Source organism: Caretta caretta, chromosome 3, assembly GCF_965140235.1.
Source record: "Caretta caretta isolate rCarCar2 chromosome 3, rCarCar1.hap1, whole genome shotgun sequence".
NCBI classification, from domain to species: Eukaryota; Metazoa; Chordata; order Testudines; family Cheloniidae; genus Caretta; species Caretta caretta.
In genome coordinates, this window is record NC_134208.1 from 45,682,140 (window position 1) to 45,698,900 (window position 16,761).

Below are 16,761 nucleotides of genomic sequence, written 5' to 3' on the forward strand. Positions count from 1 at the left end.
CCTTCCCCAGGAAAGGGGGTGTAGGGCTTGGGGGGATATTTTGGGGGAAGACATCTCCAAGTGGTCTCTTTTCCTGTTCTTTGTTTAAAACGCTTGGTGGTGGCAGCATAGGGTTCAAGGACAAGGCAAATTTGCACCTTGGGGAGGTGTTTAACCTAAACTGGTAAGAATAAGCTTAGGGAGTCTTTCATGTGGGTCCCCACATCTGTACCCTAGAGTTCAGAGTGGGGAAGGAACCTTGACAGATGGGTTGGTGACCACTGGGTTAGAGGGACAGAATAGAAAGGCTTAATCTTGGGGGCGGGTGGGGAGGGAAATTGGGAAGAAGAGTCCTACTACAGCACATTGCCCTCCAGAGCCCAGAACAGAATCCAAGATTCCTGAACCTTGCCATACCTCTGTGGTCTGAAAATATTTGTGAAAATCATTGGCAAATGTCTCTCAATCCCCTGTAGCGCTGGTCCACATAGAGGATGACAACCTACTATTGCATTCAGTTATTCCATTAGCTCAAGTGGCAGGGGTCTTTGGGGCAGAGCTAAAGGATGAACCCACATGAGTATCAATATGCCACATGATGCAATTTCTATTATTTCAGTTTGCTTTTTTTAAACACTTAGAAAATTACACACAAGAAAAGCCTATGTTAAAACAACATTAAGGTTGCAAAGTCAAAAGCTCAAAAGTTAGCAAATGCCAGAATTAAGACTGCCCACAACCTTAATTCGGTCACCCTGTGTGTATGCATTATAATACAGTCTTTATAAACATGATCACATACTATTTTTGACACAGGACTCCTGCCTCATTCAGTGCACAGGCCTATTTGGTCCCTATGTTCTCGATGGATTCCTTGAAGGGCCAAAAAAGAAGAGAGGGACCAACTAAATCTGGGAGATAACAAATGAAAAAAATACAGTGTGCAGGTTAAAGATTCAAAATCAGCATTCCATAGAGGGCCACCGAGCAGAAAACACCAGTGACCACCACTCCTTGAAGGAATTGAGCGAACTAGTGGATACTTCCCAGAGGAACTCTGCCTGGAGATGTGAACAAACTACTGACTGGAAATGAGGCACATGGTCACAGAGCACCCCCACACACCATCCAGCTCAGTCCGGTCCCTTTCTGTGATTAACAGAAAAATTAAATCTTAACTCAAATTAGCCGCCAAGGCATTAAAGTCCATGATGTAAATATTAGTTCTTCATGGAGAGCCACGGCCAATGTGGTCCAATCTAGGCCCCTGACTAGGCCAGGTTATTTGGGTTAGGGTAGGTATAGCTTTCCTTCCCTGTCCTGGCTTCACCTTTTACTGGCTCCAAAAAGCAGACAGCCCTTTTTATCGGTCTTGCTGGGAACTGACATGTTAAGAGTAACAAGAAGGGTTTCTTCAGGTATGTTAGCAACAAGAAGAAAGTCAAGAGAAGTGTGGGCCCCTTACTGAATGAGGGAGGCAACCTAGTGACAGAGGATGTGGAAAAAGCTAATGTACTCAATGCTTTTTTTGCCTCTGTCTTCACGAACAAGGTCAGCTTCCAGACTACTGCACTGGGCAGCACAGCATGGGGAGGAGGTGACCAGCCCCCTGTGGAGAAAGAAGTGGTTTGGGACTATTTAGAAAAGCTAGACGAGCACAAGTCAATGGGGCCAGATGCACTGAATCCGAGAGCACTAAAGGAGTTGGCGGATGTGATTGCAGACCCATTGGCCATTATCTTTGAAAACTCATGGCAATCAGGGGAAGTCCCGGACGATTGGAAAAAGGCTAATGTTGTGCCCATCTTTTAAAACGGGAAGGAGGAGGATCCTGGGAACTACAGGCCAGTCAGCCTCACCTCAGTCCCCAGAAAAATCATGGAGCAGGTCCTCAAGGAATCAATTCTGAAGCACTTAGAGGAGAGGAAAGTGATCAGGAACAGTCAGCATGGATTCACCAAGGGAAAGTCATGCCTGACTAATCTAATTGCCTTCTATGACAAGATAACTGGCTCTGAGTATGAGGGGAAAACCGTGGACGTGTTGTTCCTTGACTTTAGCAAAGCTTTTGACACGGTCTCCCACAGTATTCTTGCCAGCAAGTTAAAGAAGTATGGGCTGGATGAATGGACTATAAGGTGGATAGAAAGTTGGCTAGATTGTCGGGCTCAACGGGCAGTGATCAATGGCTCCATGTCTAGTTGGCAGCCGGTATCAAGTGGAGTGCCCCAAGGGTCAGTCCTCGGGCCGGTTTTGTTCAGTATCTTCATTAATGATCTGGAGGATGGTGTGGATTGCACCCTCAGCAAGTTTGCAGATGACACTAAACGGGGAGGAGTGGTAGATACGCTAGAGGGTAGGGATAGGATACATAGGGATCTAGACAAATTAGAGGATTGGGCCAAAAGAAATCTGATGAGGTTCAACAAGGACAAGTACAGAGTCCTGCACTTAGGACGGAAGAATCCCATGCACTGCTACAGACTAGGGACCGAATGGCTAGGCAGCAGTTCTGCAGAAAAGGACCTAGGGGTTACAGTAGACGAAAAGCTGGATATGAGTCAACAGTGTGCCCTTGTTGCCAAGAAGGCCAATGGCATTTTGGGATGTATAAGTAGGGGCATTGACAGCAGAGAGGGGAACGATCACGTCCCTCTCTATTTGACATTGGTGAGGCCTCATCTGGAGTACTGTGTCCAGTTTTAGGCCCCACACTTCAAGAAGGATGTGGAAAAATTGGAAAGAGTCCAGCAGAGGGCAACAAAAATGATTAGGGGACTGGAACACGACTTACGAGGAGAGGCTGAAGGAACTGGGATTGTTTAGTCTGTGGAAGAAAAGAATGAGGGGGGATAGCTGCTTTCAACTACCTGAAAGGGGGTTCCAAAGAGGATGGAGCTAGACTGTTCTCAGTGGTAGCAGATGACAGAACGAGGAGCAATGGTCTCAAGTTGCAGTGGGGGAGGTTTAGATTGGATATTAGGAAAAACTTTTTCACTAGGGGGGTGGTGAAACACTGGAATGCATTACCTAGGGAAGTGGTGGAATCTCCTTCCTTAGAAGTTTTTAAGGTCAGGCTTGACAAAGCCCTGGCTGGGATGATTTAGTTGGGGATTGGTCGTACTTTGAGCAGGGGATTGGACAAGATGACCTCCTTAGGTCCCTTCCAACCCTGATATTCTATGATTCTATGAATGGCCTCAGCCTGCTACCAGCCCTTATAAGTGCTGAAAGGCCAACTCTTGCTGGTTCTGCCTGGAGTTCATCATCATCTCTAGGCAACCCTGTAGATCTAAACTTGCTGCTCTTCCCTACCAACTGGGCACCTTGTTAGTGCAGGGAGTGCCAAGGTGGTGGGGCCTTTGGCCAGGTGTAGCAAATGCCTAGTACATCCTGCCACAGTGCTCAGCTTGATACCATAGGGTCTGATACGGGGAAGTGCTGAGCTGTGGAAGCTGTGCTTCAAATGTAAAAAATGCTAAGTAATCTGAAAAATCAGATGCTAGTCATTTCTAATTAGGCACTGAATTACTGAATACTTTTGACCTTGTTCTCTCTGTATTTCAATTTCTTATTTGTAAAATGGGGATAATACTACCACCCACTCATCTTCACAAAAGGGGTAGTAAAGCATTCTGACACTAAAGTGATGCACACCATAGAAGAGCCATGAGAAAATTTATAATTTTGTCTTCAGAACAGGGTTTGAATACTGTGCACTAAATAAGGTATGGAGAGACACATTGAACAATGAGGAGAAAACACAATATTTAAAAGCTGCAAGGTAGAAGTCCTATAAAAAAAAAAACCATATGATCATATAACTAGAGACTTTATCACAATCATATGCACAGGGGGCCAAATTTAAGTTGCAAAGTCAAGTTTGCTTCAGAATTCCATCTTTCCAGGTGCAAAAATAATTAATCTCCAGCCCGAGCAGAGCATAAGATATCAGACCACAAGATCATAATGTTCTAATTACCACCTTGCCTTTTTCCCCTCCGTTCGAGTTCTGACATGATCTTATTGGCTTCTGTCTCAAACTTATATCTAAACATGAATGGAATGCCAGTTTTGAAATGGTATAAAAAGTATGAATTTCCATCTCTAGAAAGTCAAAAGATGTTGGTTGCAAAATCACATCGAAACTGAAGTGAAAAAACAAAATGGTAATCAGAATAACATGATTTTATGGACTGTTATGTGACTTGTTGATAGTAGGACACCTTTGGTAGAGCAGAGCAAATTATTTCCAAACAGGATGTTTTTCCAAATAGTGGTCCTAGACCAGTGAACAGAAACAAAATACTGTGATCTTATGAGAAGTAACTTGAAATACTATGTCATCTGTGCAATATGACCATGTTAATGTTGCTGTGAACTTTGACTTTCCAAATTTGTGAGTTTAAATGTTCATACTTAAGTTGGTATTCACATAGTATTTTATATTTATGTGTTTGATTTTTTTGTGACATTATCTGGTTTCATGCATTCTAATTAATATTTACTGGTTGTGGGTGGATTAAATTTGCCAATACCATCATATAATTAACGCTATGAGGAATAGTTTTAATATTTTAAGCTGTTGCCTCTAGTGCTTTACATTTCAGCGTTCCTTCTGGAGGAAAAGGGTGGAGTTAGGTAAAATGCCATTGTATGGTATGAATTGTTTAGTTTGATTTGTGGGGTGGGGGAATTTATAGGTGGAAGCTCTAGACAGAGAAATGAATACACACACATCTGTGAACCAAACAAACCTCGTTTGCAAGGCTGGAAGGCCTAACCGAAATTCCTCTCACCAACAACCAAACTACATGAACTTTAGACACACCAGGTTGCTATCTCATCTTAAAAAAACCACAATTTGTCAAACATGCTGTTTCATTTAAACTGAAATGCTTTGCAGAGACATTTTGGTTTCAACAAAATTTTCAGCATGAAAGGGGAGGAGAGAGGGAGTGTATGGCTTTAGCCTGGTAGACACACACAAACTTCCTGAATTGAAAAACTCAATCAAAAAATAAATTTTGATATAATTTCATTTTCACAAAAGCATTCAAAAGATTTGGGTTTCATTCCAGATTTCAAAAGCTGTCATGAAACAGAATTGTGTTCTGGTCAGCTCTAATACATAGCACCTGAGGGCTTGTCCACATAGAGAAATTTACCAGCATAATTTTACTGATATATAATTATGCTGATGTATGTTCCCACGTGGACACTTATTCCAGAATAAATGCTTCCACATGTGGAATTATACCAGTATAATTGTAGCGGTATATTAGTAAATTTCCCCATGTAGACAAACCTTAAACATCAGTGCAAGAGTTGTACTCTTTAAATGATCATGAAAACTACATGGAAAAAGCTGAACCATTTTGGGTGAAATTAAACAAACAAACAAAAAAACCCAAAACAATCAGTTTGAGGCAGACACCCAGGATACAAAATTTCAGGCTGAACAGTTACACTATGGCAAAACGATAAACAACTGAAAACAGGGTCTTAGAATGGGATGCGTCAGGCACCTTGCTAATAGGTGGCCCTAGCAGCCCTTTCCATAAAAATGAGCAGCCCAGGTTTCTAGAAAAGAACTTTTTTGATAGGTATAAACAATCCACTGACAGGGCTTAGTAAGAAATTTCCTCTGTGGGCCGCTTATTATATAAGCGTCCCCTACATGGTGTCTTGCACCTTTCTCTGAAGCAGGTGGCCACGGTTAAAGATAGCATATTGTTATTATTTATTTGTGTTGCAGTAATGCTTTGGACCCCATGGTGCTCGACACTGTACAAACATGGGTCAGACAGATGGTCCCTGTCTCAAGGAGCCTGCAGTTTACTGTCCAGTATGGCAACTCCGAGGCAACACTCACAGAGAAGGACCGCCAGCACACACTGATGCTGGTGACACAGTTTTCTTGCTACACTGGCATCCCAGCAGCTATAAACTGGGGGAACCCTCACTAAGCCTGCTCCCCTGGTGACAGGGGTTGGGGGTGGTGGGCACCCAGGATGGGGGCGTATCTGTGTGGATGGGGGCAGGCGTCCAAAATAGTGGTTAAGGGTGGGAGGAGCCCAGGATGGGGCTGTGAGGCAGCGGGTGACTAGAATATGGCTGGGGAGGGGGCAGCAGGGCCCAAGACGGCGGTGAGGGCTGGCGGTACCTGAGACGGGCTATGGGGGGAAAGGGGTGCCCGCGACTGGGGAGGGGGCAGCAGGTGCCCAGGATGGGGGTTGGGAGGAGAGGGTGGCCAGGGCTGGGGGGGGGAGGGGGGAGAAGGAGAGTGGGTGCCCAGGATGGACCTGGGGCGGCGGGCGGTTGCCCGGGACGCAGCAAGGGGGGAGGGGGAGGGGGAGGGGAAGGGCGGAGGCCCGGAGCTGTGGAGGGGGCGGGGAGGGCAAGAGCTGCCTGTTCCCCGCCGTCGCTACCCAGCCCTGTCCCGGGGACGCACCTCACGCCGCCCAGGCTCCAGCCCCACCAGCACCCGCCGCCGAGCTAGGCGGGGCGGCGGCCTCCGGTCTCTGCCCGCCCCCGGAAGTCTCCCCGCAGCCACTGAGGAGCCACCTTGTTGCGGCCCGCGCCGCTGCTGCCGGGCAATCTGGTGGCCAAGCGGAGGCGTTTGAGGGGCAGCGCTGAGCCTGGCCCAGCCCCCAGCGCCGCCGCCGCCGCCGCGCTCGCCCTAGCCCTAGCCCTAGCCTGGGCGCCGCCCCTGCCCGCGCCCGCCGGGCGGGCCATGCGGCTGGGGGCCGGAGGCGGCTGGAGGCAGACCGGACGCGCTCTCAGCCCCGCCGGGCGCAGCGCACGTGGATGCTGAGGGGCGGCGAGGCCGGGCCGGGAAGATGCTGTTGTCCCTGGTGCTGCACACCTACTCCATGCGCTACGTCCTGCCCGCCGCCGTGATGATGGGCACCGCGCCGACCTACGTGCTGGCCTGGGGCGCCTGGCGCTTGCTCTCCGCCCTGCTGCCCGCCCGCTTCTACCGGGAGCTGGATGACCGGTTCTACACCATCTACCAGAGCATGGTGCTCTTCTTCTTCGAGCGCTACACCGGCGTGCAGGTGAACCCCCCGCGCCTGGCCCCGGGAGAGGGCAGCGAGCAGAGCGGGGGGCCCGGGGCGGGGGGAAGGGAGGGCTGCATTTGGGGTCACTGCCAGTCAGCTGCCACGTGGAGCGACCGGGATCTGCCCTGGGACTCGTGAAGCCACCCATCGCCCTCCCGTTCGGGTGCCACTACATGGGCTGCTCAGAGCGGGCGGAGCCTGGTCACCCCGCGGCAAGCATTTGTTGCACCTAAACTGGTGCCCTCGTAAATACTTAGGCAGATGTTGGCCTTGCTCCCCCGAGTAGTCTCACTGAGGTCAGAGTAGCATGAAGGCAAAGAAAATATACTCAGACCACCACTGGATGTTGTGATTGCCCACCTAACCCTCTGTTTGCACCTCTCCCTTCGACCTCGTCACTCCTTCCTGTTCTTGTCTCGGTTTTGCAACTAAGCGAGCTGCCCTTGATTGCTGCCACTGACCTTGAAGCCCTTGAGCAGCACTCTTGGAAGTCAGTGGTAAAACTCCTACTGACTTCTGTGAAGGCTCTGACCTTTCCATTGTAAGCTCTTGGGGGGGCTCCGACTCTCTTATTTTGTAAAGAATCATCACAATAAGTTTTTATCTGCACTTTTCATTCACAGCTCTAAAAGTACTTTACAAAGGAAGGCAAGTATTGTTATGCTCAGTTTACAGGTGTGGAAACTGAGTCATACAGTGGAGAAGAGACATGGGCACAATAATGCTATAGAATCCAGACCCCCCAGTTAGTGCTTTTAACAACTGAACCGTGTTGTCTCTTTTGCACAATCCTGATAGTAAATAGATAGGTATTAAAATAATAGTCACGAGTAAGGCAAGCAGAGTTAATGAAACTACTAGATGTTGCTACTGCTACCCAAAGCAAAACTTGAGTGACCTTCCTTCAGTGCTTTGCAAATAATGGATCCAAACATATCTGTAGTGCTGAACACTATGAATACAGCTTGGATTATAATTGCTGATGTCTGACTTGGGTTTCAGGTTGGACTTTTTCTATTATCCTCTAATTCAAAGTAGAGGGAGTGTTAAAGGGATACCTTTGAGATAAAATAGTATGTAAAATGAAATTCCTTACTATATTGCTGCTAATAGTTTAAATTATTATAACTAATGAAAGTAAACATAATGTCTCAATATTTGTACTGCTCATTTGCCCAAGTTTTGGGTCAACTGAAGTTAATAGGAGCTGTGATCACTCAGCAGCTCTGAATTCAGGTTCAAGACCTCAAGTTAGGAACTCAGAATTGGTGGCCTCTCTTGCAAGTTTCAGCCGTCTGTTGCTGCTGTCAATGTGCATCTGTGTGCAAATAATTATACTTCATATTTATTGAGCACCTTATCTTGGAGAATCTCAAAACACTGTACAGATATTAATTAAAAGTCTCCTAATGCCTCTGTGGGGGGGTTACATCTCCATTTAGAGTAGGAGAAACTGAAGTATAGAGATGTTAAGGCCTACATTTTCAAAAATGTCTTAGTTTTGTCTCCATTATGAATCACCTATGCCCTGATTTTCAGAGCAACTGAGCACCCCTTATAGGCCCAACTGTAGTCAATAAGAGCTGCAGGTGCTCTGCACCTATGAATATAAGCCCTAAGTGTCTGAAGATGGGTAACCAAAATTGTGTACGCTTCTGAACATGTAGGACTAAATCGTTTGGCCAGGTTCACACAGGAAGTTTGTTACAGAACTGGAAATGGAGCCCAGATCTCTTGACTCCAGTTCTGTAACAAGACTATGCCTCCAAGCATTAGCATTCTTGGAGACTTCAGGAGCCAAGTTAGCGATGTGCATATTTTTGTTTACAAGCTTGTTAGTGCCTTTCAATGCTAAACTTGGACTTCTCCTGTGTGGAAGTTAAATGCATAAGGAGCACTAACTCATTTGATTTGTGATATAAACTAGAACAGGGAGGAAGGATAGTGCTGTGTTTAAGGCACAGGACTAAGATCTGGGAGTTCTGTTCCCCGCTGTGCCACAAATTGTGTTACTGTGGCCAACTCAATTAACTTCTGTCTCTGTTTCCACATCTGTACAATCAGAAAAACAATACTTCCTTATGTCACAGGGTGATGTTAATTGCTTACTCTTTGTTCACAGCCTTGTATTCACATAACATCTTCCATCCAAAGATCTCAGTACATTATTATTTATTAGAATTGATCTGCCAGAGGTGAAAGGCTAGCCGTTTAACTCAACCAATCTTAAGGACAAAATTCAAAATCAAGAATATATGTATGATGTAAACCATAACAGAATAAATATATGGTTCAGATTTCCTATTAGGAAGGTGCCCTGGGGTAAATATTATGAACAGGACACTTATCATTGAAAAATGCCTGCTCTGTTTGAAAATCTAGCACTAACTCATAAGAAAATAAGAATAGAGAATGTCCAGGAAAGACATAGAAGGGAAAACATCAAGAAAACCACTAGCTATGCCAATGCTGTGCTTTTTTCTTAATTTCCCTCAGTTGCTTCAGTGCAAGTCTATCAGTGATGGCAACATAGACCATCAGTTGCTATTTTTGTCATAGGATCAAGTAACCCTGCTAAGAATTGCAGCAGTGGATGATCTTTGGAAAAAGTGCAGTGCAGGCAAGGCTAAAAAGAAAGAGGTAACAGAAAGGAACCGAAAGCTAACAAAGGGGAGAGTCCCCAAGACCAGTGCTTGTGGAATAAAGCTTGTGGCTTAAAACCAGGAGATGGAAAAATAAAGGGAGGGAAGAGGGAAACTGAGAGTAAGAATTAGTCAGAGAAATGCCAAATACCTGGTATTTTCAGGAGTAGGAGAGAGAATCCCTGAAACTCATTTTATGTACACATTTTACTGCTCTTGATTGCATTTCTCTGAAAAATATTCCATAGTTCTTAACTTGGAGAGGGGTCAGGTCATGGCATAGGCCCCAGCCTTGCAAACACTTAAGTAGGTGTTTGCTGGATTGGGGCCATAATCTTGAAACTGCTACTTTGGGGCACATAATTAGGTTAACAGGGCAGGCAACAATTTTTCCCTAAACTTCAAGGCCTGGTGCTTATAGTAAAATATCACTAAACTGAAATCAAACAACAAAAATAGGATATAAGAATGTTAACATTATACTTCTATAGCATTCTTCATCAGGGCTCTCAAATTGCTTTACAAACATTAAAGCATCCTAACATCTCCCCTGGGAGAACTAAATTACTGGATGATGAATTGCATAAATTAGTGGAAATGAAAAAGATCTAGCTTAAATCATTCTCTGGTTTTACAGACAGGGAAACAAGATGTTAAGGACCTGATCAAGCAAAGCACTTAAGTATATACATAGTGTCATTGAAGTCAATAAAACTAAGTTAAAATGCTTTGCTGGATTAGGGCTTTAAGTGACTTGCTCAAAGTTGTACTGTGAGACAGTGGCAGAACTGGAAAAGATAGTTTTTTTGAGACTGTATCCTGTCCAGGATTCTTTGGATCTGTTATATTTGCATGATTTGTGGATTTTTAATGCAATAATATATCTATTCTGTCATAAATATTGGATGTGCCTGCTTTTAAAATCCTATCTGTCATGAAATTTCCATTGATATCAATGGAAGTTTTACTGGGTTAACACTGTGAGTTGAGTCCTATATGTAGATTATTTTTTTAACTAAATTAAATAATAGTGTATCTTATTTTTGCAGGAATGGAGAGGAGAGAAAAGGAGGTTTCTGTGTAGCAACAGCTATTAATCCACAAAGTATCTAATTACACACAGTTTTTTCATTCCTCTAACTTAGGGTTTCTAACCAACTTGAGTTTATAAAAACAAAAACCCTCCTCCTTGCTGCATATGAATTTTAACTTTATAGCAAACACTTTAAATTTAAATTTGTGAAATAAAATGGAAACTGGGATATATATTTAATTATGTAGCAGAGCTAGTCTGATATGTAATAACCTATAGGGATTGGGACTAGAAATAAATTTAAATATATAGTTGTTATTGCAGAGCTCTACAACTGTAGGAACCACTGCTCCAGCATTTTGTTTTAGAGTGTGGTTCTGGTCAGTGATCATGTAGAAGCAGTGCCTTCTTACTCAATCAGCTGCTGTTCTTATATTTTCTGAGTCACATCTGCTTACCTTCCTGCCAAAAATTTGTGTTTTGCTCCTGATAGCTTTGCAGATCCCATACAGCAATGAAAGAGAGAACTAGATTCTGTTGTGGCTCTCACGTAATCAACAAAACTGTTAATGAATTTTCAAATGCAGTCTTATTACTGATAATGATGCGTCGCTTGGCTTTCAGAACCCAGAGTGAATTTACAGAGTTGGCAATTAGAAAAAACTTCCTAACCTGCAAATGAAGTCAGTTTAGTTAGACACATTGTGACTGTAAACATGAAATCCCATGATGCCACTTAGAGCCATTTTTCAGCATATAACTATATTTTAACTGATATTCGTGCATTTTGTTGTGACTCACATGCTATAAATATTTATTAAAATAAATCTGTATGCTACGTTCTGACAATGCCCAGGAGCACTAGCTTGGATTACAAACTTATAATACTGAAATGTGTAAATGCAATCTGTTGAAAAGTGGGACATGGTTAATCGCCACATTCCTTTCCCTCACATGTCTATCTTGTTGCGAGATCATTGTGTTCTTAAGATACATTTTCTATTTTTCTTTGACTTAGCTGTTGACTCCTCTTTGCTCTGCTGTGAGCTACAGCAGTGTTACAATATATTTTTTCTAGCTAGCACATATATAAGATGTTTAAATACTTTTTAAATTTAGTTTAAAGTGATAGAAAATTTGACAGCAAAGGATGTTACTGAATGACATGGTGGGTCAGAACGGCCACTGACACAAACAGGTGCAACTCCTCTGAGTCATTGGGGTAGCATTTGCTATGCTAATTGTAGATTTGGCCCCAAGTTTCTAAATCTTCAAATATGTGGGCTATTTGCAGTTGGTTCACTTAGTTTATTGTCTGTTAGTATGTCTATTGTTTCTTTTTGAATTCACCTTTGTGTTTTGAAGCAGTTCTATACCCTTGCCTTCAGGGAGCCCAGAGTTTGTATGGTTTCAGAGTAACAGCCGTGTTAGTCTGTATTCGCAAAAAGAAAAGGAGTACTTGTGGCACCTTAGAGACTAACCAATTTAGCTCACGAAAGCTCATGCTCAAATAAATTGGTTAGTCTCTAAGGTGCCACAAGTACTCCTTTTCTTTTTTCAGAGTTTGTATGTTCTTATTTCAAGGTGTGACTGTGAAAACTAAAATGTTTAAAAATATTTCTGTGATTAGAGTGCTTGAATGGCTGAAAGAATTGGAAATGGGATATGGTAAAGCCTTTCACCTCTCAGTGACCATTTAGACCAGGTGTTCTCAGGACAACTTTTTTGGTGGACTGGCCTCAGAGTGCGGCCACCAACTCTTGTTGGTGGCTGCTCTCATTTTTTTCCTAAAATATTTGCGGGCTGGAGCCTGAAGCCCTGTGTCCAGCTCCTGAAGCCCCACAGATGGGGCCGTGTGGCTGGAGCCTGAGGCCTACTGCCACACAGCCAGAGTCCAGGTCTGGAATCTGAAGCCCCATGGTCAGAGCCTGCCTCCACTGGGCTGAAACCCAAAGACTGAGCCTCACTGCCCCTGTGAAGGTGGGGAACTCAGTGGCTGCCTGCTCCTCCAGCGTTGTGCCCCAGGTGTCTCCAGAAGGGGGCAGAATCCAACCCCTGCTGGCAGCCCCAGCAACCAACACCAAGGCAGTGCATCCAGGAGCAACAGGGAGGGACCACTACTTTGCCACTTCCCCTCACCACCCCACCACCCCCAGTTAACAGCCCAGGAGGCTTTGGCCGCATTTGAGAAACGCTGATTTAGACTCCTATCCCAGTTGCCGTCAGGGTGGTGAAATTAATGCCTGTGGTGGTTGTGCATGTGTTTCACAGGTGGTGAGGGGTAAATGCTCTTTATTGTAATCTTTTCTAATTTTGTTTGGTATTTGGGTTGACTGGCAATGTAGAAATGTTAAAGAAGCAGCCAGAGTGATGATTTCTTTAAGAATTATATTCAAACTGCAGGGTTTTGACAATGATATAAAATCCATGCCTGATTTACTGTGAATGGGTTTTGGGTTTATTTTCCTTGTCCAGCATGCACACATCTACCTTTCTGTCTCCATCTGGACCCTCTTTGGAGTAGGAAATGTTAGAAGTGATGCTTCTAGAAGCGTTATGAAATTCTAATTTTAATAGGGCTCAAGTTATTAGGAGAATTGGATGTGTCTCATTGGTAATGCTTCCACAATTATAGTCAGCACAACCATGTTGTTTCTAACATCCATTACAGAGTATGTACTACACCACAAGTACGTTACGTTGTATAATATGCTTTCTGCAATGGGAGTTAAAGTTTGGACCTGTATACATTCATAGACAAATAGTTTTTAACGCTTTGGCCTAGTCTGTACTGGGAAAATGGCATGGTGTTAGAAAATGTGCTGAATAACACATAGTTAAAAAACAACTTGGCATCTAGTAGACAAGGACAGCTGTGTTTAAAAATGTTAGCTGCTGATGGCCAGGAATGCCTTGTTTGTCCTAGAGCTCTCACTGACATTGCCACTGGAGATGCTATAATAGCAATCATGAGATATGTTGGGGGGGAAAAGTCCAGTATAGTCACAGCCTGGTATTCCTGTCTAATGCTAGAAGCTCTTGGTGAGGCAAATGGGTGGCAAAAGTTTGGGAATGGTTAAGGGGACAGGTTTGAGACTATAATGAGTGTGTTGATGGGAATGAAAGTTAACTATCCCTAGAAAGGGCATCCCTTTAGTGACAGACACTACAGAGGAGTGCTAAATCTCATGATATAAGGTAATGAAACAAGGAAATGTTGGAACCTGACCCTAAGTTTTAAAATTATGACCAATTTGTTTGGGTCTGACTTTCACAAACTTTAGAAAGGATCCCTACTTTTTCACAATTATTTCCCAACTGGACACTCACAGAGACTGGTTTTAGAATAAACTGTCTCACCAGGGATGTTAGATAGACCAGGTGGGGGAGGTAAAATCTTTTATTGGACCAACTTAGGGATAGTCAGGAAGAGGATTCTTACTAAGGAATATGTGCCTTATATAGTGCAATATTTCTTTGTGTATATTATTGTACAGGTGTTAAATGATGCTGCTTAAGCACGATGGATAAAGTTTCCAAACGTAGATACCTAACTTTAGATACCTAAATCCACAAATAGATCTAGGTAGCTAAAGTTAGGCACCTGAGTGAAACTTTGGCCATACTCTGTATGTCTCAAACATATTTTTGGATATGTGTTTCGTGCTACAAGATGCAGAAAATCCCACACTGGGGGTGCATGTATGCATGCAAGATAGATAATGTGTGTCTATCTATCTGTGCTTAATTTCTATTCTGATTGCCTTTGACTACCACTGAGGGTGAAAGTGATGTCCCATTTAAACACACAGAGACGGTGTTTACCATTCAGCTGGATGCCAAGTAGAAGTTTGGTATATTGCAGCCTGTGACTATATGTTAGGGGCCAGCACTGGGAGATTCAGTTAAATCATACAGGGCCTGACATTGAGGTGTTTTGTGCTTGTTGCTCCCATTGTCTTTGATTGAAGTTGTGGGTACTTAGCATTTCTGAAATCAATCTTCTATTGTCAAAACCAAAAGTAACCTAAAAGCTCTGGCAGTTGGCAAACTAGTAAAAACCTGTTTGGACAGTCTTGTAAACTGCACTGTCTTTTTAATCTCCAAGTTATGACTGTACTTGAGTTTCATAATGATGTCAGCGATCGAAGGTTGTATCTGTATCTAGTACCAACATGTGGAATTGTCAGTAAATATAAAGTTAGGCATCTAGGGAAATCCTAAGAAGTCAAAAATATATGCTGGCTAGCACTAAAGAGAAAAGGATTTATGAATAATACCGTGTGGGATTAAAACAAAAAAGGCTTTGTGTTTGAAGGCAGGTTCAACTGCAAGAACAAGAGGATGAACTAGAAGGATTTGCATTTCTAAACAATCATTTAAACAATCCTGTTTGTGATTGAGAGTCAGGAGATTTAACTTAATCACAAACAGGATTGTTTAGATTAAGTCAGATCTCTTGACTCTCCATTTTTACAATCCTGTTTGTAATTAAGTCAAATCTCCTGGCTCTCAATCTAGTGCTCTATCCTCTCAACCTTCATATAGGGATAGTTTCTCTCCTCAGATACATTTTACCCCAGTGGTGACTGAGCAACTGAAAGGGTGACCAATGTGTAGCTGTTGCCTTATTTAGTATAGTGAAACCACCTTCTCTTATTAAGCATCTGTTTTGCAGATTTTCCTACTTTGATTGACCTTATAACTCTTCAGGAATTGTTTGAACTACATTGACCCTTTTTTGTCATCATAGTTATTAACTAGTGCATAATGGATCATGGAAATATCCACAACAGCTTTATATTTAATACAACCAAATAGTTTATGTACAGTTGACTGTTAATAGAATGAGAAAAGACTCCTTTATATTTGGTATAGTGCCCCTCTTGCTCTGCTATTGCCATTCTTAACATTGTTTGAAAAAATTGGGTGTTACTCTGGATTGACAGTGAATTACTTCAGTGAATTATTCAGATTTAAAGTGGTATAGCAGAACAGAATTTATCCTAGGGTCCCTTAGTAGTGTTTAGATTTGAAAATAGGTTTGGATGAAAGAGATCCTGACACTTCAGATATAAAGAAGTGTTCTGTTGAGGAGAAAACTTCCCTTATCTATTTTGGATTATTTTTTTAAAGAACTTTATGCAGAATGAAATGGGGAAAATCTTCTTTCCCTCCCCCTGCTTCTGTCACTCAATATGTACAAAGCAACCCCACTATAATAGATGGGGAGCTGGACGATCATAAGTATTGGAGGGAGAGACTAGTTTGTTTCAAGTTATTTTGATTTGCATTTAAAATTAGTCACTCATACTTGGGTGAATTCTGCTTATTTGAACATATGCCTATATACTAAAAAATTAAATTTCAGACTGCATCATGTTTATAACATGAATATCATTTACGAAATCACACATTGCTGTTAGACCAGAGAAGTGTTGGAGAACTAAGTAAGGCACTTTTGAAAATTTTTAAGTAACATTTTCAAAAGTAACTTTGGCGCCTGCATTCCACTGAAAGTCAGTAGTATTTAGGCTTCAAAAGCACTTTTGAAAATAGAGAATAGGTGCTTATGAAAATCTTATCCTGAGTCACAAATGAAGAAACTCTAGCATTTTCACTATCTTCCTTTTCCATCCCTCGTGATTCATTGATAAGTACATGCCAGCCTAAGAGTTTAGGGCAGAGGTGGCCAACCTGTGGCTCCGGAGCCACATGCAGCTCTTCAGAAGTTAATATGCGGCTCCTTGTACAGGCACCGACTTTGGGGCTGGAGCTACAGACACCAACTTTCCAATGTGCTGGCGGGTGCTCACTGCTCAAACCCTGGCTCTGCCACAGGCCCTGCCCCCACTCCACCCCTTCCTGCCCCCTCCCCTAAGCCTGCCATGCCCTCACTTCTCCCCTATCCCCCCAGAGCCTCCTGCATGCCATGAAATAACTGATCAGGGAGGGAGAGGGAGGTGCTGATCAGTGGGGCTGCCAGTGGGCGGGAGGCACCTGGAGCAGGGTGGGGGAAGTGATGGGAGCTGCTGACGTATTA

The 16,761-nt window shown here is 43.3% G+C and overlaps 1 protein-coding gene across 4 annotated transcripts in view; it reads left to right on the forward strand.

Moving 5' to 3' along the window:
• Positions 1-6,430: 6,430 nt before the first annotated feature.
• The window catches only part of AGPAT5 (1-acylglycerol-3-phosphate O-acyltransferase 5), a 121,069-nt gene continuing 110,738 nt past the window's right edge, over positions 6,431-16,761 (forward strand). The window contains exon 1 of one of the 4 annotated variants that reach the window (XM_048845313.2): positions 6,431-7,040. In XM_048845313.2, the coding sequence (XP_048701270.1) occupies positions 6,822-7,040 (219 nt within the window). In that variant the 5' untranslated portion in view covers positions 6,431-6,821. The remainder of the gene's footprint in view (positions 7,041-16,761) is intronic. The other 3 variants (XM_048845311.2, XM_048845310.2, XM_048845309.2) reach the window with 3 other exon arrangements.